The 23,244-nt window shown below is 31.3% G+C and overlaps 1 protein-coding gene across 7 annotated transcripts in view; it reads left to right on the forward strand.

Annotated features, from left to right (window-relative positions):
• LOC132733113 (dual specificity tyrosine-phosphorylation-regulated kinase 4-like) overlaps window positions 1-23,244 on the forward strand; it is a 71,191-nt gene that overhangs the window by 36,003 nt on the left and 11,944 nt on the right. For 4 of the 7 annotated variants that reach the window (XM_060719708.1, XM_060719707.1, XM_060719713.1 and 1 more), the window contains 3 exons: window positions 21,238-21,423; window positions 21,810-22,032; window positions 22,630-22,793. In XM_060719708.1, coding sequence (XP_060575691.1) covers window positions 21,238-21,423; window positions 21,810-22,032; window positions 22,630-22,793 — 573 coding nt within the window. Of the gene's footprint in view, window positions 1-10,821; window positions 11,058-14,149; window positions 15,138-18,390; window positions 19,578-21,237; window positions 21,424-21,809; window positions 22,033-22,629; window positions 22,794-23,244 lie in introns of those variants that run through there. The other 3 variants (XM_060719709.1, XM_060719710.1, XM_060719712.1) reach the window with 3 other exon arrangements.

Consider the following 23,244-nt stretch of genomic DNA (forward strand, 5'->3'; position numbering starts at 1 on the left):
TGGCCCTTTGTTGATTTTTAGTTTTCAACTTGTGGCACATGTAGTCCAAAAAATATTTGACCTAGAGTCATAAGATTGACAGAACAGTGGCGTTTGGGGGCATCCGTGTCCTATGGACACATTTCTAGTTTTTTTCTTTATCATAGTCCAAAATCTAAGACATACAGGTTTGTTTTAGTTTATATTATGTTGAGCAAGCATATTACTTATTTGCTGTCTCAGAAAGTAAAAATATCACAACGCAAAGGGTAAAAATACTTTTATTTATAGGACTAAAAGCTGATCTAAGTGCTGCTTAAGTTTGTATTGCCATATTTGTCTGCATCAATACATCAATTGCAAAGCATCATGTTTCTGCATTTTGTAGGGGCCCCCTTTTCATTTAAATCATAAAAAAAAAACAGCAATTTTTCCTTTTGTTTCTTTTATCAGATTGAAGCAGTAATAGTCATCACAAACATTTTAATTACTTTATTCAAGAGTTTGTTTACCCAAACACTTTGTAATTCTTATCCTAACACTGTTTTGTTACATGCTTTTGTCTTTCGGTTTGCTATTTTCGTAAGTACATATTAGACTTTTGTCTCAGCACTAATTTATCAAGAAAACCAAATTAGACTTTCGTAAATAAAACCTGTACATCTATAATATGAACCGCAATACAATATTTTTTTCCTCTGTACCGCAATATATTGGTGTACCGGTAAACTGTTACAGCCTTAGTACCTTTCACGTCACTGTTATTATTGACTATATCCTCTCTCTGTTTGAAAATCGCTAAAGAAAAACTTTCTGTGTTTCGAGCTTAATCAATTTTAATCTATTTAAATACCTGAAAGTTTTTAATACTATACTAATTACATTGTGTTGACAACATACTTATAATCCAATACACTACCACATTTGTTATAAATATGAACGTTAACATTGGCATTTTTGATCCATATAATCTATAATCTGTGCGGTAATTTCACTTTAAAAATAGAATTTTTAAATGTCTTTTTTCAAAATCAGGTTGAACTTAAAACTTGAATTAAGACAAACTGATCATCATCATGTTTAGAAGTGATTTGAATCTGTGTCAAATCTCAAATTCTGGAAAGTGAGAAAAAAATACCTTCGATTTAGTAGAATAAATGATGATTGAAATTGTTAAAAGACTTTTGGCTTTACAAAATTTCATATGCCTTAATTACTATGTGATGTGTTCTATAACAAAACAATAAAACTTCAAAAGAATTTTTGTACCTGTATTTTAGAAGAATTTTTGACAGGACACTTTGATAATAGGCACACTTACTCCTTTAAGTATGTTATAAAGTGTAAGTCTCAAATATTTAATTAAGTGACATTCCCATACAAATGTAAATAGTGAGTGCATAAGTAAATCTCAAATACTTTTGCATTTTGCCATAATTGTGTTCAATTTTATGTTATGTTATTCAAAAATATTCAATAGTATAGAAATACAAACGAGTAATACAAACAAGTAATAGTGACTTCTGAGCCTCGGTTATTCATTATTTCTATAAATATATCATCTTTCCTGTTTCAGCGCCTTAAGACCTGTACTGTGTTGTTGCGCTGCGTAAAAGCAAACAAACGTTTTATAAACATGTTCTAATTTAAGAGTAAATTTTGTAAGTAAGAGTTTTGTCTAAGACTGCACCAAACTGGATGCTGTTCCAAGTTCCTAAGACATATGGTATGGGCTTGAAGTTTCAGTTTTATGTAATGGGTTTAAGTTTTCTGTTTTTAAGTTACAATTTACAAAAGTGGACAAATACAAATACTTTAACGTTAACAAAATGACACAATTGTAATCGAGACTCTGTATATATTGGGTGAAGCAATGTTATCACTTTATGTTACAGTAACATTTTAATAGAAGAATTTAATAATTTTTAGCAGTGTTGAAAAAAGAGATATTTTATTGTATATACCTAAGAAAAAAGAAATTAAAAATGTTAGTTTAAGTTCTGCTCATCCATTAAAGTTACCATGGAGACAGAAACCAGTAGAATTTTGGTCATGGTAGTGTATGTATGAATTTGCATTGTCTGGCTGTACATTATGCCTATTTTCCTTAAGGACACGGACCTGTCCATTTTCGTCCTTCTTTATTCTATAGTAAATCTGTCACATTTAAAGCTTCATTCTGGACTTCTATTAAACTCAGCAGAATTCTGTATTTCATAACTTTAAACATTAACACTAGACAAGTTAGTCGAAGCCCGAAATGTCCTATGTTAGCCATCTAGATTTCACAATATTTCTTAATTTGTTAAGTCACTGTCAAATTATCAAAGTTTCAAATGTTATGTATGCTGGTGTGTAGTACTTCTCGAATCCTTCCACCAAGAAATGAGATCCTGCAGAATACACAAAAAACAACCTTTAAAGTCATCAGAAATGACACTAAATGTACACTGTTACAATAAATACACTTAAAATGTAACCAGTCACATCAAAAATGACTTGAAATTCCGTACCGGGGTGAGACCTTAATTGGATAGTAAGTTTCCAAAGGAAACAGTTTTATAAAAATTAGCAATCTAAATCTATTTTTAGTAATTTAGTGTTTCCTGTCTTGGAATATTGAATGGAAAAGGTGTAAAAAGTTCTAAATATACTTATAGACCTATTAAGTAGAAGTAAGGTATTTAAAAAAAAAAAGGACTGCATAAGTATTTGGATCAGGTTCATGTATTATACAATGGTCAAGCTGGCTTATTTTGTAGAAATACAGCACAACACACAGTATCCATGTTGTTTAGCCAATAATCAGATTAACTCCCTAGATAATCCCTGATTTCAAAGCTACCTTCTTTATGTATAGTGCCGCACTTAATCCATGATATAAAAATTTGGCCAGAGAAAGTCTTTTTTGTTTTATTGTGAAACTTTGGAACATTTAAATTATAAGGCACAGAAAAATAAGAAATATGTGATTTTATTTGTTACAAGATCTATTTGATGTTGTTTATGTTGTTTTAAGTGAAGAGGATAGATACAAAAATGTGAGAATCAAATTGGCAAGGAGTTGTCAAGGAAATAACTTGTAACAAAGAACAGAAATATTACTTTGTGAATTATTATTAATTCAGTAAATTGTATTATGTTTTTTCTTTCTTGCTTGTAAATACTAGGAATTAAACCATCTTAATGGTGTAGTTTATGGAAGAAAAAATACTATTTCATGTAGACTATAATGAGATTTTGTGTTTATTATAAAATTTGTGTAAATCATTGCCGATTGTGTTAACAGATTGTGTTTTTAATTGACTGTGTTAATGCAAAAAGTGATAATGTATGATACATCAGGGCTAATTTTAGAGTCGGAAAAGTCGAATCTTGCTCCGTCAGAACGATCTGGATTTAGTTATAAAGGTTCTAGAAAGGTTTGTATTTTCACTTTGTGTCCTTAATGTTGATTGCCTCCAGATAGTTGTTCATAATTTATGCTGTTTTTATTGAAATTAAAAAAAAGTGTTCAAAGTAATAATAAAGAGTGATTGTCACATGAACAAATTTGTGACCAGCCACCATAGTCAAGCACTAATATTCTGATCGCAAAGTTCAATCAATTTTAACAGTTTCAACAGTTTCTTAGGGTTAAACAGTACTCGGTATTCTAAAATTCTATACATGTTTTTAATTTAAATTGAAAAACTTAAATTGAAACATCATTAGATACTGAACGTATTTTTAAAGAAATGCTAAAAAGGTTAGCAAATTTAAAGCCACTCCACAGCAGGGACATCAACCATGACTCTATGGATTGCTGGTGCAGTAAACTACCACACCTGTGACAGTGGCCATTGTGTTTTCTTCATGCTAATGGACATTATATATTTAACCCATTACTTCATATACACGCCTTTTAACGCCTTTTTCACCCCCCCCCCCCCTTTTTTGTTGTCTCAAAATGATGAAAAAATGCCTTATTTAGGCCCCAAACACTTGTTTTTGTTTAAGAAATGTTGTTAAAAAAAGTGACCTCTTTTTCGCGCGCGGCCCCCCAACCAAAAGATACATCAGGGGGTTGCCAGAAGGGGGATGTGCCCCCTTCTGTTTGGGGGTTTGAAGGGGGGGGAGTCCCCCTCATCGCCAAGAAATTTTGACTTGTGAGAGGCTGTAAATGACCCCAGATTGATCATAAGGTAACGTGTAACCAACGCTGAAAAGCATTTGACTCTATCTCAATCCATTGAGAAGTTGCAGCACTTTGAAATCAATTTTGATGGAAAAAATCAACGCAAAAATAGTGATTTTTTGGCAATTTTGAGATGTCCCCTCGTTGCCATGGTAACAGAAAATTTAAGCCTGAGCATGTTGTTGCAAGGGCAATGGTCCAGTCAACATTTGTGCCAAGTTTGATTTAGTGTTGAAGCAGTTTTTATAGTATTATAGCAATTTGAACTTGTAACGGGAGACTTTTCAATGAAAACAGCCATTTTTCACAAAATGCTCATGAAGCAATGGGTTAAGAGGCGTGCAGATTTTGTGTGTGTTTTTTGTTTATATATAACTATGACCTCCCCCCCACACACACACCCCTCAAAGAGGGGCATAAAAGTAAATAAAATGTAATACCTCCCAAAAAATAGTAAAGAAAATTTTATAAGGAATTGAACAAGAGGAATATGACTTCAACTTCCAAATATTACATACTGACAGCTATATCTATGATAAAGGTTTTAATCAATATAACAGGAAAGTTATTGCTTTATAAACAAATTTACTTTGTTCTTAAAAAATTTTGTTTGAAATCAAGAAAAATCAATTTTTTATACGGCCAAACTCTGAAACATTTAAGAAACATTGTAAAAAAAATCAAAAAAACATTACCCCCCTTTTTTTTTTAAGTTTTATAATCCCAAAAATCTAAAATTTTAAAAAAACCCCAAAAAAGTTTTTCCCTGTCAGCAGACCTTTTATGATGAAGACCTTGACAGAATTATATGATCTCATTCTGATTGGAAGTCAGTCAAACATTTTTTATTTTTACATAAAAGACATGTTTAATAATTACAAGGTAAATTGATAGAAGGCAGATAGCACTGCAAAAATGTTACCCTGTAGGGGAGGATTCTCATGCATTTTTGATAAAAGTCCAGTTAATTTTTTTTTTAACAGAAATATCTTTTAATAAATTTTTGTTACAATGTTTAATATGCTGAGATATAATATATATACCTGATATTATATTCATACTGAGAACAGAAGTTTTCTTCTTTTTTCTGTCACATTTAAAACTCTGGCAAACATTTCAGTGTGCTCATGATTTGACAAGAACGTAGCATAGCATATGATATTGTTAGGTCTGGCATGACCATTAAATGCAATGTCATAGTTAACTTGTGGAGTTGAAAATTTGACCAATATATTATTCAATCTTTAAAGACCCGACTTATTTTTGACTTGTGATATCTTTTTGTGACATACAAAATAATTATATTGTTTTTCCTATTACTTTACCATGCATTAAATGATTTTACTTAATTTGAATGATAACAAGGTAATAAAAGGATATTGAATGAGTGTGAGTTCAATACTGAATTTATTGAATGAGTTAAATAAAATTATGTGAGCCTCTGGTGAGCATATTATCTTATTCAACGTATTCAAAAATTTAGTTAAATGAACCAAACGAATATAATTTGCTATTTATCACGCACACATAATAAAGATTGTTATAGAGGTTAAAGTGAAAAAGAATTATTTATCATAGACACGCCTAGTGTAACACTAACATTTAGCGTGTCTTTAAAATATGTTTGTTTAAGCGTGTCTTTAAAATATGTTTGTTTAACACAAAAGATAATTATTGTCACATCAAATTGTATGCACGGCTGTGCGATACGATTTTTATGGAGTCACAAAAGCGGCACAGGTATGTGATAAATGAAGTTATTTTAGTCTAAGTGGTTACATAAAAGGAATCACTAATATTCTTAAGATATTCTCAGGGATGTTGAATCATGGTATGTGATGAAGCTTGAATTTTAAATTTGTGAAATATTATTATACATCTGTGGTGACCATAATTATGCCGCATGGAATAGCCAAAAATGTCACATTGAAGGTTTCATGCCATCATTGCCATGTGAACACGGTACTACAAATGTTTCATAATTTTAGATTACCGTTATAACACAATGTCCATGTTGAGATTCTGCTTTATACCCAGTGGTAGAGGGTGTAGGTAGTGTTGCTTGCAGTTATCACTACCATCCAAGAATTTGTTCACCTGTAATATTTTCAGTTTTGCCAAATTGGGCATGCTTTAAAGATACCAATTATTAGTTCCTCAAGGCTTTTGTCTCAGATTTTAATCTTAAATAAAGTAAAGAAGGTGGTGAACATAAAATTTCACCATGTCCTGTAAAATTATAATGTATACCATGAAAGTATGACAACTTGTACTATTGTTCTATTTAGAAAGTATGAAAATAATAGGAAAATCAAATCGTAAAAATCTGTATTTTTCAGCATCGAAGCACTCAGGTAGTGAAACATTTTTATCACCCCACTTTGAGTTGATGTCATTTGTTGTAATACTGAATCATTTCTAACTACCACATTGCTTGCAAAATCTAGTATTTTGACGTGTTTTTAGCTCACCTGTGACTGTCACAAAGTGACAGGGTGAGCTTTTGTGATCGCTTTTCGTTCGCCGTCCGTCCATAGTCCGTCCGTCATCCGTCCATCCCTAAACTTTTACTTTGAATGACATCTCCTCATAAACCACTAAGCCAATTTCATCCAAACTTCACAGGAATGTTCCTTTGGTGGTCACCTTTAAAAGTTGTTCAAAGAATTTAATTCCGTGCAGAACTCTGGTTGCCATGGCAACCGAAAGAAAAAACTTTAAATATCTTCTTTTAAAAAACCCAAAGAGCTAGAGCTTAGATATTTGGCATGAAACATCTTCTAGTAAGTGTCTACCAAGTTTGTTCAAATAAAAGCCCTGGGGTCAAAATTGGCTCCGCCCCAGGGGGTCATTGATTTTCCCTATATGCATATAGTAAAAACTTAAAATCTTCTTTTAAAGAACCCAAAGAGCTAGAGCTAAGATATTTAGCATGAAACATCTTCTAATAAGTGTTTACCAAGTTTGTTCAAATAAAAGCCCTGGGGTCAAAATTGGCCCCGCCCCGGGGGGTCATTGATTTTCCCTATATGCATATAGTAAAAACTTAAAAATCTTCTTTTAAAGAACTCAAAGAGCTAGAGCTAAGATATTTAGCATGAAACATGTTCTAATAGGTGTCTACCAAGTTTGTTCAAATAAAAGCCCTTGGGTCAAAATTGGCCCCAACCCGGGGGTCATTGATTTTCCTTATATGTGTATATCAAAAACTTAAAAAATCTTCTTTGAAAAAAACCCAAATAGCTTGAGTTTAGATATTAAGCATGAAACATCTTCAAGTGTGTGTCTACAAATTTTGTTCAAATAAAAGCCCTGGAGTCAAAACTGGCCCGGCCCCAGGGGTGTCATTGTTTTTAACTATATGTGTATAGTAAAAACTTAAAAAATCTTCTTTTAAAAAACCCAATGAGCTAGAGCTTACAGGTGAGCAACCTCAGGGCCATCATGGCCCTCTTGTTTTCCATTTTATATATTTTTATTTATATCTGTTTGATGTTTATTAATTGTCTGTTTGAGTTTTACAAAAGTAAATTATGGAAATATTTCACCTCTCTCAGACCATTAATTGCATGAGCAATATGGACAACTGATCAAATCTTATTACAGTCTACTTTATCACCCTTGTACCTGATTCTTTTAGACATGTTATTCCAGTACATTGTTCATGTACTTTGAATTTGGAACTGCCCATTAAATTTTGTAAAAAATTTAAAAAAATTTCGCCATCAAAATATTTAAATTTAGAATTAGTCAAGGATACATAATAATCTGTTAGATAAAGTGGATAAGCATTCTGGCATCAGTTCTGTCAGTAAGTTGCTAACATTTCTATTAGCATTCACAGAGTTTTAACTGACATGTCAATGAACTTTTTGTTTGTTTGTTTTAACCCAATCCTTTTATATACTTTCCGTTACTGATCATTGTGCTATTGTTTTTTACCAAACCTTTTAATATACTCCCATTTCTTTTAAGTTCTGTTTTTGTATATAATACTTATAGCTGTACTTGTACCTTTTATAGTAAATGTATATATAAATCAACTATATTAAGAGGATTTTTATCTAAAAGATAAATTTATCAAAAGAATATCATAAATAGATGGCATCTCGTGCAGATGTTTTTGTGCCCCCACGTTAGTGGCGGGCATTTAGATTTACCCTTGTCCGTCCGTCCTTCCGTCCGTCCGTCCGTCCTTCCGTCCGTCCTTCCGTCCGTTCAATTTTGTGTCGCACGTAACTCAAAAAGTATTTGACCTAGAGTCATGAAACTTTACAGGAATGTTGATCAGCATGTGTAGTTGTGCACCTGGGTATTTTGGTCTGGATATTTTTAGTATTTTCAGAGTTATTGCCCTTGACTTAGTAAAATTTGGCAATTTTCAACTTGTGTCGCATGTAACTCCAAAAGTATTTGACCTAGAGTCATGAAACTTTACAGGAATGTTGATCAGCATGTGTAGTTGTGCACCTGGGTATTTTGGTCTGGATATTTTTAGTATTTTCAGAGTTATTGCCCTTGACTTAGTAAAATTTTGCAATTTTCAACTTGTGTCGCATGTAACTCAAAAAGTATTTGACCTAGAGTCATGAAACTTTACAGGAATGTTGATCAGCATGTGTAGTTGTGCACCTGGGTATTTTGGTCAGGATATTTTTAGTATTTTCAGAGTTATTGCCCTTGATTTAGTAAAATTTTGCAATTTTCAACTTGTGTCGCATGTAACTCAAAAAGTATTTGACCTAGAGTCATGAAACTTTACAGGAATGTTGATCAGCATGTGTAGTTGTGCACCTGGGTATTTTCATGTGCATATTTTTAGTATTTTTAGAGTTATTGCCCTTGACTTAGTAAAATTTTGCAATTTTTAACTTGTGTCGCACATAACTCAAAAAGTATTTGACCTAGAGTCATGAAACTTTACAGGAATGTTGATCAGCATGTGTAGTTGTGCACCTGGGTATTTTCGTCTGGATATTTTTAGTATTTTCAGAGTTATTGCCCTTGACTTAGTAAAATTTTGCAATTTTCAACATGTGTCGCACATAACTCAAAAAGTATTTGACGTAGAGTCATGTAACTTTACAGGAATATTGATCATCATGTGCAGTTGTGCACCAGGTATTTTCGTCTGGATTTATTTAGTATTTTTAGAGTTATTGCCCTTCACGTAGAAAATTTTTGCAATTTTCAACTTGTGTCGCAAGTTTCTCAAAAAGGATTTGACATAGTCAATAAACCTTATAGGCAGGTTGCTCAGCATATTTTAGATTTGCACCTGGGGTTTGGCTTGTGGATTTATCCAGTATTTGTAGAGTTATTTCCCTTGACTTAGTAGTAAAAAGATTGACAGAACAGTGTCGCGGTGGGGGCACCCGTGTCCTATGGACACATTTCTAGTTAATTCTTGGAATATAATCGAAGAATTGTTTCTTAGAAAATGTACAAGAATAGAATGAAAATTAACAAAAATAGACACATAAATACAAAAGTGAACACATTTATAACAAAAATTAAATTATTAATAAAAGAATTGATCACATTTATAAAAAAAATGAACATATTAAATATCCAAGTCAAAATTTTATAGATGATTTTGAATAACAAGGAAATACTGAGATTGTTACATTATAGGTGGCCAAGGCTGAATGTGGCTGAGTGGTGATTACCTTAATAGAATTCACTCACGCCTCATTACTTGGGGTTCAAATCACTGCAAGGGACTTAAGATTCTTCGTGCAAGAGAAAGCTAGTGCCTTGAATATTGCTTAGGAAAGTGCCTATATAATCACGCGCTCCCACTGGACTGCTTGAAAAACAGTCATCTAAAGGTCACCATAGTATACATAGGGTGACTTAAAACTTAAAACATTGTTCTTGTCAAACCCTTGAAATGATAGTTACAAGTTGGTTGTTATTTTGAAAGCTAATTTCTTTAATTCTTATCCTCAGGTAAGGAATATGTGCAGATCATGATTGTACAGAGACTGCTATTTAAGTAGGGACCAACATATTGAGTTACATTTCAGCAAAAGATGTGAATATCTGTCAAAGTAAAAATTGTGCTGTTTTGTAAAGATTTCTTTCATTATATCATTATACCTAACAGGTAGAAATTTAGAATATATCTGAATATGTTTTTCAGAAGAAATTCTGTTATAATGGACATAATGAATAATAATAATTTTAATGAAATAAACCATAAAAAAATTATCATATATTCAGTCTTTTTATACTGTTGAAGTACACTTCAGACTTTAATAATATTATGCTGATAGCTGTTGTTAATTATCAATAAAAGAATTACTACATTTAACAATTTTTCACATGACTTGAGCCAAAGTACAAAAAAATAAAATTGTTAGTTTATCGGTAAAACTTATCTTTTCAAACTATGTTAATTGAATCCTGACCGAAATCTGTTAGACTGTTCAATCTGTGTCCGTCGATGTGTAATAGGTAATACGTTTTTGTAACGAGAGATTATGAATTTGTATGTTTGTCAAGTGGCTTAAATAACTTCTTTTCCATCCTTTGTAACAGCCTTTATTGTAGTAATGCTTTAAAAATAAATTTGAATATCCAGTTAATCAATTGAATCATAGTTTTTTCAATGGGTTATTGTTTCTGATTTAGTTGATATATTGGCCAAAGACGTCCTTTGTTTAAAAATCGGGTAGAATTGAATAGTGTTGAATTGAAAATCTGTCCATAAAAAAAGATCTCCAATGTTATAATCGTTAAAACAGTGATTGAATGATACTGAATACTTACCGGTAATAGTGAAATAGTTTTTGTGAAAAACGATGTGCTTTATAAGAATGGGAGAAAAAAAGTTACCTTAAATAACTAAGTGCTATTGTGAAATAATATGATTTGTATTGAGATGTGACATGACATGGTAATTTAAATGGAATTTATTTTCTGTGCTAATATTTCTGCTGTCTATCTTCCAGTTAATTACATGTTAATCTCTTACAAATATATAATTATGGATTTATAAGTAATATAAGCAACAATCGAAAATAAAGGATAGTTTCTCAGTAAGAAGTGTTAACTATTAAAAGTTTCTAAGTGAATGCAATTATTAGTAATAAAAAAAAAAAAAAAAAATAATAATTTTGTAACAGGGCTACATGTTTATATAAAAAAGATTACTGAAGTCTTCTTCATAGTCTCATTTAAATGGACTTTATTTTCTTAAAATGATAAATTCTTGGATAATACTGCATAATGAAAAACAAGAAAATTTAGGCAATTCTGTTATCAAATTATATGATTTAATCCTACTCCAAACACATTGTTATAATAATCAAGATGAATGTTTCAATAGGTTAAAGGGAAAGTGATATTATTTAAATCATATACTATAATTATATTAGTTATAAAGATTTTTTGACAAGGTAATATTTGGCCTTATACATGTATACATGGCTGTTTGTATATACATATAACCCAAGTCACTAGTTGAGTGTTATATTGCAAACAACTGTTTATATAAGGCCTATGTAACCTATGGAGAACAAATTTTTTAATACAGCAAACTTTTGTTTTTAAAGAAAAACATGAAACTTAATGAAATTACAGCAGCCGTGTATACAGTGTAACTTCTGAATTCCGGAACTTCTAAAATCCGGAAACTTCTGAAATCCGAACATTTTTCAGAGTTCCAGAATTTCTCCTTCTGTTTTCAATGTAATTAATACCTCTGAATTACGGAACTTCTAAATTCTGAATTCCGAACAATTTTTGGATAAAATTTGGGTTTTTTTCAATTCAAATTTACTTCCAAAATCCGGAAATTGAAAAAGGTGTAAAGGAATATTATACTTGTGTCTGTAAAGTAAAACATTCAAAATGTCATTATCTTCCAATTAGCAGTAACCATTTATCTTGACACCTTTTAGAATCACAACCTGTCAAGCATGTCAAACACTTGATTAAAGTGTGAAAGTTAAGAAGTACAATGTGAAGAAAATAAAAAGATTACAGGTTAATAGCAGGTACAACATGAAATATACTAAATGATTAATTGTGATAATTAATTTACATTATGCTATTGTATCAACATATTCAGTTTTAGGTGATAATGAAATTTAAATTAAATATATATTTTTTTTAAAAAGTCCTATAATTCTGCAATTTTATGAATTTAATCAGCTTTATATATATTTTTCAGCAAGTCTTACTTAAATAATTGATACTTGATCACATAAATCCTAACTTCTGAATTCCGGAAACTTCCAAATTCCGAACTTTTTGGCTAGTCCCACAGGTGTTCGGTTTTCAGAAGTTACACTGTATATACAAGGCATGGTTATCCAATGAAAAGCGATGTAACAAAGGTGCAGTGTAAGTAATTAAGTTACATACTGCTGACTACAGCTTAATTCATGCAGTGTTAGAAAATTTTAATGATCAAAATACTAAATATTTCTGTAAGCATTTAAAGCAGATAACATAAAATTTTAATGTATGTGGATTCTATAAACAAGTTAACAAGTTGAAGAAAGCAATATAAAGTGAGACTCAGTTTTTTTATTCCAGAAGTTTAATATTCAATACAAAATCATAAAATACACAAATTTAATATTTTACTTTATCACATAAACCGCGGCGCAGGAGTTTAATAAAGCCATTTAATAAAAACGATATTACATAGAGGATATTTGTTTAGTTCAGTGTAAGATCGGAATATATTTCACCGAGTGAGCACCAAAAGGTATATTTCACGAGTGGCGCAGCCACAAGTGAAATATGAACTTTTGGTGTTCACAAGGTGAAATATATTTTGATCTTGCACTAAACTAAACAAATTTTCTTTTTATTATATGCAAAGAAACGTTTTAAAAAGACATTAAACCTAATACTAAATGAAAAGTGCGCCAAACATTAATACAATGTGATGTCATTTACGACGTCACGTCATTAAGTTGGTACCTAGTACTGTGCACGCTGGTATTTCACACAACGTAAGGGGCTTAAATTCAAAACAGTGAAATTATCAAAGTGGTAATTTCACTGTTTCAAACAGTGAAATTACCAGTTTTATATCACTGATATATTTCTATAAACCACCGAAAAGCATGTAATAAACTAGTGTAATAACACTTTGACGTGACGTCATTTTCGCTATATAGAAACATAGCGTTAAAGCGCACTAATGTTGGCGTTACACTATAGGCGCGTCATTGAATAAATACTCATTTTCACAGTTTACTGTTCTTATTTAATATATGTGATAAATAGAATATTATATTCGTGTAGATTCAATACTAAATTTATTGAACTCGTTGAATAAAACAATATTATGCTCGCCAGAGGCTCGCATAATATGATTTTATTCAACTCGTTCAATAAATTTAGTATTAAACTACACTCATTCAATATCCTCTATTTATCACATATCCTGAAATATGCTGCAAATATATCCATTTGACTTTATTACTTTAAACAAAAGTGAGATCATATTTCTTTATAAGGCTTATTTCATGCATTACATGTCCCTCTCCTTTCGCCGCCCGTATATCCACTCTAGGTTTTGGTTGGGTGCCTTCTGGGTGCCCTACTTTGGTGTGTCGGGGCTGCATCCTGTGAACATTGCCTTGCCATGTTGATCTTAATTATTGTCTTTTACTCAGGTGCTCAGTTTTGCCTGAAATTATGCACGGAGGGGCATCTGAGGTGGTCCTCCACGTACCTGCACATCTAGCAAAATCGTTACCTTAGTGCAATAGGTTTAACACCTATTAAATTATAATAGGAGTTAACCTGTTAACTTTCTGCACTAAGGAAACGATATGATCAGTACAATGTTGGTGCAAGGCAAAACCCATCCAAAAAAAAAAATCAAAGAAAAGGAACCAAAAAAAAAAAGAAAAAAACTTAATCTCAATGAAACTCATAAGTATATTATAATATGATGTAATACTGTTTGTGACAGATTTGGAAAGGGAAATGCATATATACATGACATAGGAACTGAAATGTAACCTTCCAATGTTTCTCAGTTAACGGATTCACCAAAACAAAAAGCAAATTTGTTCATCCTTATAATTAACAAGTTTTCTAAATACAACATTTTTCCTTCTACCATATAAGAACCTATAAATAGAACAGTAACTGTTGTATTTCATCTATAGTCACCTTCTTTATATGTTAATTACAATTCAATGACAGCATCTTATGACCATGATCAAAGTAAAGAAAAATCCTAGTTTATTGGATGCTTGTTGAGTTTAGTTTGGAATTTACAGATTGATAACAAAAACTTTTTTTTTTAAGTCAGCTAGGAAAATAGGAAACATTATAATTATTTTTGTTAGTACATAATATTTCACTGAAAATAAACTAATTATAATAGGGTATCTAGTTATAATCCATGAAGGAACTGATACTGCGAGATACACTTTGATGACCATAACATGCTCCGGAATCGGAGAATAGTTTTTTAGGTTTCCATAAAGGATCAAAGAGTATAGTGAATTTCTAAGTGACATTGCTTTTAATAAAATTGTCATCACTGTTAGAGCATCAGCAAAGAATGGTGTTAATTTTTAATAGATAACCGTGGAATATTTTAATGTTAGTATGATGTGTTAAACTGACTATAATATTTGAAGAAGGAATAACAATTCAATTAAAAAGGGAGGTAACTTTTGTAACACTATGAAACATGGCATTTAAAATTGAAATTATTGGTGAAAACTTGTGTGACAAAACTTGATCAGAGGAGGTTGATATTCACACTATCCTGATGTAAATGTCTATAATATGTTCACCGAATAGGAACCTAATGTACATAACAGTTTGATGAATGGCGTGTATATAGCAAAGGGAAATAACTATTGTAACAATCATGGAATACGGTATGAGGTTACCTATGGTAGGGGGTGGGGAGAAGAAACACAGGGTACCAGTGTTACCTGGGGTAGGTGTTGCCGGACTGGAAAACATGACTAAAGCCAAACATGGCACACAGGTAAGTTTGTCACAATAATCATATTTTGAATAACTGATGTTTCTGTTGTTTAAAATCCTGTTGTTAGAAAATCCCTCTAAAGCACAGATATGGAGTTGCTTCCCTTTATCGTAGAATCAAGTCTTTCAGAATAACTGCGCTGAGTTTTGCATTTATTTGTTTATTTTGCTTTGAAGTTAACTGTGTGCTATAAAGTTTATGGGAATCTGTTCTAAATATAAAATTTTCTCATTTTCACTAATTCTTGTTTTGCATGTGCTTCTGTTCAGCGAAACTCATAATTGATCACATGACACTCATAATCTGTTGAAATCATATTGTTAAATTTGATATTATCTAGTTTATACATAATTTATTTTATTTTGATTATGTAGGAAGCTATTAGCTTATACACACACTGTCCAGGCAGAGGAACAAACCAATACTAAATAATGAGTGTAAAGTTTCTTGTTCATGTAAACGTTACCGCTTGCCGCTGATGGGATTTGATTCCATTCAGCTTAACTTAGATTATTTTCTAATGAACAGATCTCACTTTGGACTGATAAATTTTACAAATTTAGGATACAAGGGTTGCTTGAATGTGTACTCGCAATCATTAATTTTTTTGTAGGTAACGAAACTGAAAATCCAATTTTGTTACAAATTTTTTCATGTAAATGTAAGTTAGTATTAATAGAAGTCAACATTATTTTGTAACAACCAATTATCTTGTACAGAGTTTGCTGTCATTGGCATGGTTTAGGTTATAATCATGGTCATAAAAGATCAGGTTCACCTGTAATATGATATATCAAACCTTCTGAAAGCTTGCAATGAAAAGCAGCTTATTCTGTCCTTCCATGAAGTCCTGACAGCCTCTTCGATTGGTTGCTATTATCTTGATATATTTTATCAACTATCAAAACTTGGCCAGTAAATTGCACAAGCAAAGCAGGATAGAGGTAAAATATTGATCAGTAAACTATTTTAAGACTGAATTTTTGAATGTAAAATAAGTTTTTTTTACATTGCATGACATAATAGGAAGACTGTGCCATGATTATAAAAGACAGAAGAATATTTGATATGTTCAGTCACTGGACTATTGTTTTAAATGCTAATTTTAAACATACATGTAAACTTTACAGACATTCTGTTAATCTTTATTATGAATGGCATTGAAGAAGTCTGAATTAGGTAATAATATTATGTTTTCTCGGTCACACTTAAGTGTACAGCTAATGTATGTTCATAATATATAGTAAATAAACAGTGGATTAATAATGAAAACCCACTGTACATGATGATGATTTGAGCCGCGTCATGACAAAACCAACATAATGGGTTTGCGACCAGCATGGATCCAGACCAGTCTGCGCATCCGTGCAGTCTGATCAGGATCCATGCTGTTCGCTATAAGTTTCTCTACTTGTTAAAAGGTTTAAAAGCGAACACCATTGATCCTGATCAGACTGCGCGGATGCGCAGGCTGGTCTGGATCCATGCTTGTTGCAAACCCATTATGTTGGTTTTGTCGTGACGCGGCTCATATATATATGACAAGCATCAGCTTCTTCTGGTCACTATACCTTTATAATGGAAGCATGTATATATTAACTTGCACATTCCTTCCTGATGAATGTATACCAGTACCAAAACCAGTAGAATAATTGATAAAATTATTTAAACTTTCCCTATGTTTGACTGTGTATTTCCTCTTTTACATCTTTTCAACAGTTTTTTGTACCAATGTAGCCTTGTTTATATCCATTGTCAAATATCCTGTTAAGGGATCAAAGTATTGTATGGTACTGGCTTTGCTCCATACTTTTTGTAAGGGTATGTCATTACTGTGACTGACATTCAGATAGTTCATGTGAAAGAAATACAGTTTGAAGTAAAATTGATACAAATTGTTTTAAATTGCATGTGTTTATGCAATTTTTGACGATTGTATAATAAAAAAGGCCAAAAATTTTACTTGTAATTATAACTTACTCAAGAAACTCTTGATCTATTTGAATGACAAAATTGTATAATTGACTGTCGATCGTTGATTGATTTAATTTTTAAGTAAGTTAACAAGTTTAAACAAAAGAGCATAGAAGCTATCTTGTGGGGTTTTCTTTTTTAATTCCAAGGGTTTAAGGGTGTCAGGTTTAGGGATTTAGCATTCAAGGTTTAAAACATGCTATTATGGCAGTTAACCCTTATCACCCTAACGATCTAAATAAACTTGTCCATATTTCAATCTGGACAAAACCATTCATCATTTTGAGGTAAAATTTTAAAATTTATACTTTCTTTGTACTTAATTAATAGATAACAGTGCAGATTATGGTCAGAAAAGACTTGGTCTGCACTTGTCTATTTGCTGACACCAGGATAAAGGTTTAAGTTAACATGGTTTAAAATGTCATCTCAAATTTCATATGTTGACTTCTTTCTTTTTTCTTTTTTTATATATAGCTTATGCCTTTTCTTAAGATCATTACGGTCTTTAAATTGATTTTAAGATCAGTTAATTGTCTAATATAAGGGAGTGCCTGTATTTAGTTTTCACTAAAAAGATCGATTGAACATTTTTTATTTTTTTTAAATTTTGCTGGGAGATTTTAATCTGACATGTCTTGTAATTCATTTATTGATCAACATTTATGATATATCTATTTTTCTTCAAAGTCAGATATTAAGTGAAATATCAATATGGAAGTATCGAACATACATTAAAATGACTGTCACAATGGAATAATGAAATAATGTCTTAAATGTTTTAACCCGAAGAGTGACAAGTGTCACCGTCATAAATCCGTGAAAAATAAAACTACAATATCTATTATATCCATGTATTTCAATTTTATGATCCTTTGTCAAAATAAGCTAATTCAGGCATTGTATTTCTCCTATAACAAGACTATAACGAGTGAAAAAAATGACGTGTTTCTTTTGTTGAAAGTCTGGTCATCCATGTTTTATGGTGTAAAGTTATTTTGTGTATTTTAGAAAAAAATATTTTCACTTTCACAAGCACTTCAGCTGGAAAATAAGTGTCAAAGTGTCCATTAGATAATTAATTGTTGTTTGAATTGTGTAAAATTCAAACTCGGAATGAATTTACTTTTTAAATGTCGTGCTTAAAAGTACATTTAGTTTTTATTCAGTGATGTAGTGTAAAATTGTAAAAGGCACCCGGATTAACGCTTTGATTTTTTTATGAATATGAAGAAAATCTTATTTAAATTTTAAAGGCTTGCTTTTAAACATTAGTTAAGCGTGTGTTCATGGTTAATAAAGCATGGTGCTGCAAATTGAACGACAAGTGTGTCACATATTCGATCAAATCTTAGAGGACTTCGATTTGTTTACAAAGTATTTTAAATTTATGAAATGCATTGATAATAATCAATGGATATGACTTACAAGGTCTTAAAACCTAGCTGCCTTTGTTTATGTGTAAACTGTACTTAATTATTCTAGACGGGTGACTATTTTAAGCAATCAATCGTAGATTTAATTACTGCGGATCGCGTATTTTGTGTTAGTTACATTTAAAGTACATCTTAATTGTACAAAGTCTTGTTAAACAGTGAAAACTGTCAATTCTTACAATTTAATGGAAAAACAACACAAAAATGATTGCTTATTTAGGATTGATTTTATTGATTTTCCTTTTTGTAAAAGCCACAAAATTATAGACACATTGATTAATATAATTAAAGGAAAACAGATCTACAGATTCATGTGGTCACTGTTAGATATCTGGTACACAATTAAACATAAGATTCTGGATATAGAATAATATTTTGTTTAATTTTTGCAATGAATAGAATGCTGATATCTGTTCTAAAAATGTGTCTTAATCACATAATTTTAATATGATCTGAACGTAAGTTTCAGAATTGTTTCATGTTAGAAATTTGGGATCCTAAGGTTTGAGTGAGATTTTGATAAATTGACAGCGAGATTTGTTAAAGTGAGTTTGGAGAAAGCCTATTTTATGAAAGGAGTTTCTAATGATCTCAGTCATATATATGTATTTTGTATTTGAAATAAAGAAAGGTGGATTTAAAAAAAATATCTATATATTTCAAATAAGAGACATTATCAAAGAAAGGAATTTAGCAACAAATGAAAATGGTTTTTGACGGAAATAAAATTCATTTATTGGGATTTGGATAATGGAATTCATGTACATGTGATTGCTGAAGGATAGAATATATATATTTTAAGATTTACTAAGGAAAATGATATTTTTGAAAATATATAAAAAAAACTGAAGTTATTAGGATGCTGTGATGTACGTATGAGTGACAATGTGTTTTGAATGTTTGTCAGTATAAAATGAACTAAAAAGTGGATCTTCTATTAGGGATGGAAACGGATATCGATATTATTTCAAGGAACTTAAAATCAGCTTTAAAGAGGTACTCAGGGGGAGTAAGCATTGTTGATTATGTGGTGAGTTAGCTCCCTTTACTTCAGAGAGCACAATAATTTTTGTTTGAATTCTATAATCATTAGTAATGTAGACTAAACTTTGACTAGATTGTAATATTTAAGGTTGTAGGTGTATTACTCAATGTTTATCAGTCTGGAAGCAATTGCACATAGATCACTTCTAGGTTTGAGAGGAAAGAGAACTTTCAAAATTTTGCAATATTATATGCAGCTATTAATACAACTAAATTGTTTCTTTTTTTTCTGAATCTTCTTAAGAATGAAGTAAGTTGTTAGTAACTCGACAGAATTAATTTCCACTTGTTAAAAAATGCAAACTTATGGGTATAGTAAGATTAATTTCCACTTTTTTAAGAATGCAAACTTATGGGTATAGTAAGATTAATTTCCACTTGTTAAAGAATGCAAACTTATGGGTATATAAGTAAGGTTCATTATTGAGTTAAGATAAATTCTGTTAATGACGTCATGACTACATCTATCAGACCTGTTGTTGTAATGCAGAATGGAACTCATTAAATATGGAATGAAACAGTAATTGTATCAATTTCATACATCTTTAAACTGACTTGGTCTATAATGAAAGGTTTGTAATACAATAAATAATTGTATTGATTTCATTTAGTATCAAGATGTAATGTCCAACAAACCATGGAAGAATTACATAATATGGATTTTGTTGCCAGGTGTGGGATATATGATTTAATATTACATATAATATATAATGATATATTTATGTAGCAGATGATAAAATATTACATGAATGTTCATACTAAATCAGTAACAACTTTGTTATTTGTATCATTATTTTTTTTTTCAAGTAAAATATTATAAGAATATCCAAATGATACCTTACAGAAAATGTACCTATTGTTGACCAATCCATTTTACTGTATATTACCACTGTAGGCACTGTTAATTTCTTTGTTCAATCAACCAGTTATTAATCCAAATCCAACATTATTTATTGACATTAATAATTCTGTCTGCAAATGACTAGATTCTAACACTAAGCTACTGTGTTTCTCAAATATTTGCTATTTATTATCACCATATTGCTAATATTGTGTAATGTACTTGGCCAGAGTTTAATTTGGAATTGTCCATTAATGATCTCAAGGAAAAAAGAAATCAGTTGGTCCACAGACTTAAGGGTCAACAGACTTGAGGTCAATTTGCACTAAAGTACAAGATGGCACAATGGTTCTATTTTTGTGCCCTTGACCTATCAGTATCATCAATACAGAGTTAATTCAACGTTTTTGACGTGCATTAACCTCTGTAGAACCACCAGGACAGATTTTAAAGCCCAAGCCTGCATAAGCGCTACTCTTGCATTGTGTTCATATAAAGAAACCATGATGCTTTTCACTTGCTAGTGAGATATCATTTTGATAGTTATGTTTTAATAATGAAACTACTATAACATGTCAATACAATAAGCTATTTTAATATGGTGCTATGAATCACGCATATTGAAAATGGTTCAACAATGTGCTTGTGTGATTTGACCTGTAACTGCACATAATTTTCTCTGTTGATACATTGCATATACATGTCTGCACAGTTTTTATGCAAGAAGAGCAGTTTTTATGTAAGAGAGGTAACATGATCGAGCTACAAAAAATTTTAATATAATTATGTTATATACTTGTTTCAGAGTCCAACACATGCCAGTACTCACCGTCATCACAGATCTAAGCACCAGTCAGACGGACAGACGCTCAGTCATAGTCACACCGTCACCACCAGTCAACAACAATCAAGTCATCATTCCTCATCTCATAAACACAAGGAACATTCAGACTCAGGGAAACATCGCTCAAATGGAATACACCATTCGGAGGTATACATTCCTTTAACTAGCTTTAATTTTAGTATTTCATCAATTTTGCAAACAGTAATTTTCTCAGATTCTGATTCTTGTTACTGTCAGAAGTTTTTTCTTTGATTTAGAAATTTATACAATTGTATACAATTTTATACCAAACTTATATATAGAGTTTTTGTGTACCTTTTTCATGCATTAACATCTGTAAAAGCACGAGGACACATTTAATTAGTCCAAGGGCCCGGGGGTTTCAGCGATGTTATACTTGGAAAAAGGTGCATAGCTTCTATTTTTGCATTAAAACTATATTTCTAATTTTTCATTATTCCACATTTCGTTATTTATTAACAAATCTGTTAATGTCACACTTTTCATTTGCAAATGGACTGGTTATTTTTTAGGGTAAATTGGTTGCCACGGTTGCCCCTACAACAACATTACCTCATTTGAACCAGTCTGAGCATCAACATCATCACCGCAGACACAAAGATGAAGACCAGTCCACTTTACCATCGTTAAAACAGACTGAGTCTGTAACTCGACAGAATACTTACTCCACAATAGGAACGCCAGAACGGAGTAAAAGGGATCAGTATGGCAACAAGTTGCCAATGACACCTGCTGGTAAAATGAAATTTTTGTGTTTGAACTTTCATATTTTAAGTCTTTAATATGACAGAGCTGATATTAACTTTCACCCTGTAGAATTTTAGTTGTGAATTTTGCCTGTTATTTGAATTTGGAACAATCCATTTGGATTCAAACTACACTAAATATATTAATTTTGTACACACTGAATATTTAAAATGGTGTTGTCAATGTTTTATTAATGACAAAAACATCCATCATTTTTTATTTTAAAAAATATGGACAGACTTATAGTGAACAGTGCAGTCCAAGATATTCGTCTGCATGGGTAGTTCAGGCTAAGAGTTAAAGAATTTCGATATCAAAGTACAAAAATTGACTTGGCAAAGGCAGTACTAGTAGTTTAAGAGTTATGAACAGATACTGTTTTTCAGCTTGGCTGAATATTTTTTCTGATTATGTTGTTATTGTAAACCATCTGAACAAATCTTTTTTGACTTACCCAAATGAAAATAAATGAAATATAAGAAGCTGATATACAACACAGTCATTACATATCCTTCTCTTTCTAATGTGTCATTGATGTTCAGAAAATTCATTATATTGCTGATGAAATATTTTATATCATTTCAGAGGCTCTCAAATTATACCGAGGAAAGCTTACAGCATTTGAACAGACTGAAATATTAGACTATCCTGAAATCTGGTTCCTGGGACTAGAGGGTAAGAAAATAGAAGGGGAACCAGGAAGTGCTCAAAATAATGGTTATGATGATGAAAATGGCTCATATATAAAGGTAAGATAACTCTAGTCATTACTTCTACTGTAGTTTACTGGTCATTCCTTTTGCAATTACTCACATGTGATTAATAGGTGCCATGATAAAATCTTCAAAAATTTTAGTTTCCTCCAAATTGTTCAGCTTCCATGTGAAGCTTATGAAATACTGTACAATTCTTCTTTCCAATGAAGTTTTGGTTCTTTCATATCTGTATTCCATTTGTTACCATAACTTATGTATTATCATTACCGCCCCACCCCACTTTCTGCTTCTGATATATATTTTTAATTTGTTTTAATTGTGCCATATACTCAAACAACAGATTGTGGGTGACCATCTGGGATATCGATTTGAAATATTTGAAGTTGTTGGTATAGGGGTTCATTCAGAATGTGTCAAAACCTTTGATCATAAACATATGAAAATTACTACTGTCAAAGTTTTAAAGGAGGGCAATAAAAGGTAG

The sequence above is a fragment of the Ruditapes philippinarum genome, unplaced genomic scaffold (genome assembly GCF_026571515.1).
Source record: "Ruditapes philippinarum isolate M1 unplaced genomic scaffold, ASM2657151v2 ctg524_1_1_1_1, whole genome shotgun sequence".
Lineage (NCBI taxonomy): Eukaryota > Metazoa > Mollusca > Bivalvia > Venerida > Veneridae > Ruditapes > Ruditapes philippinarum.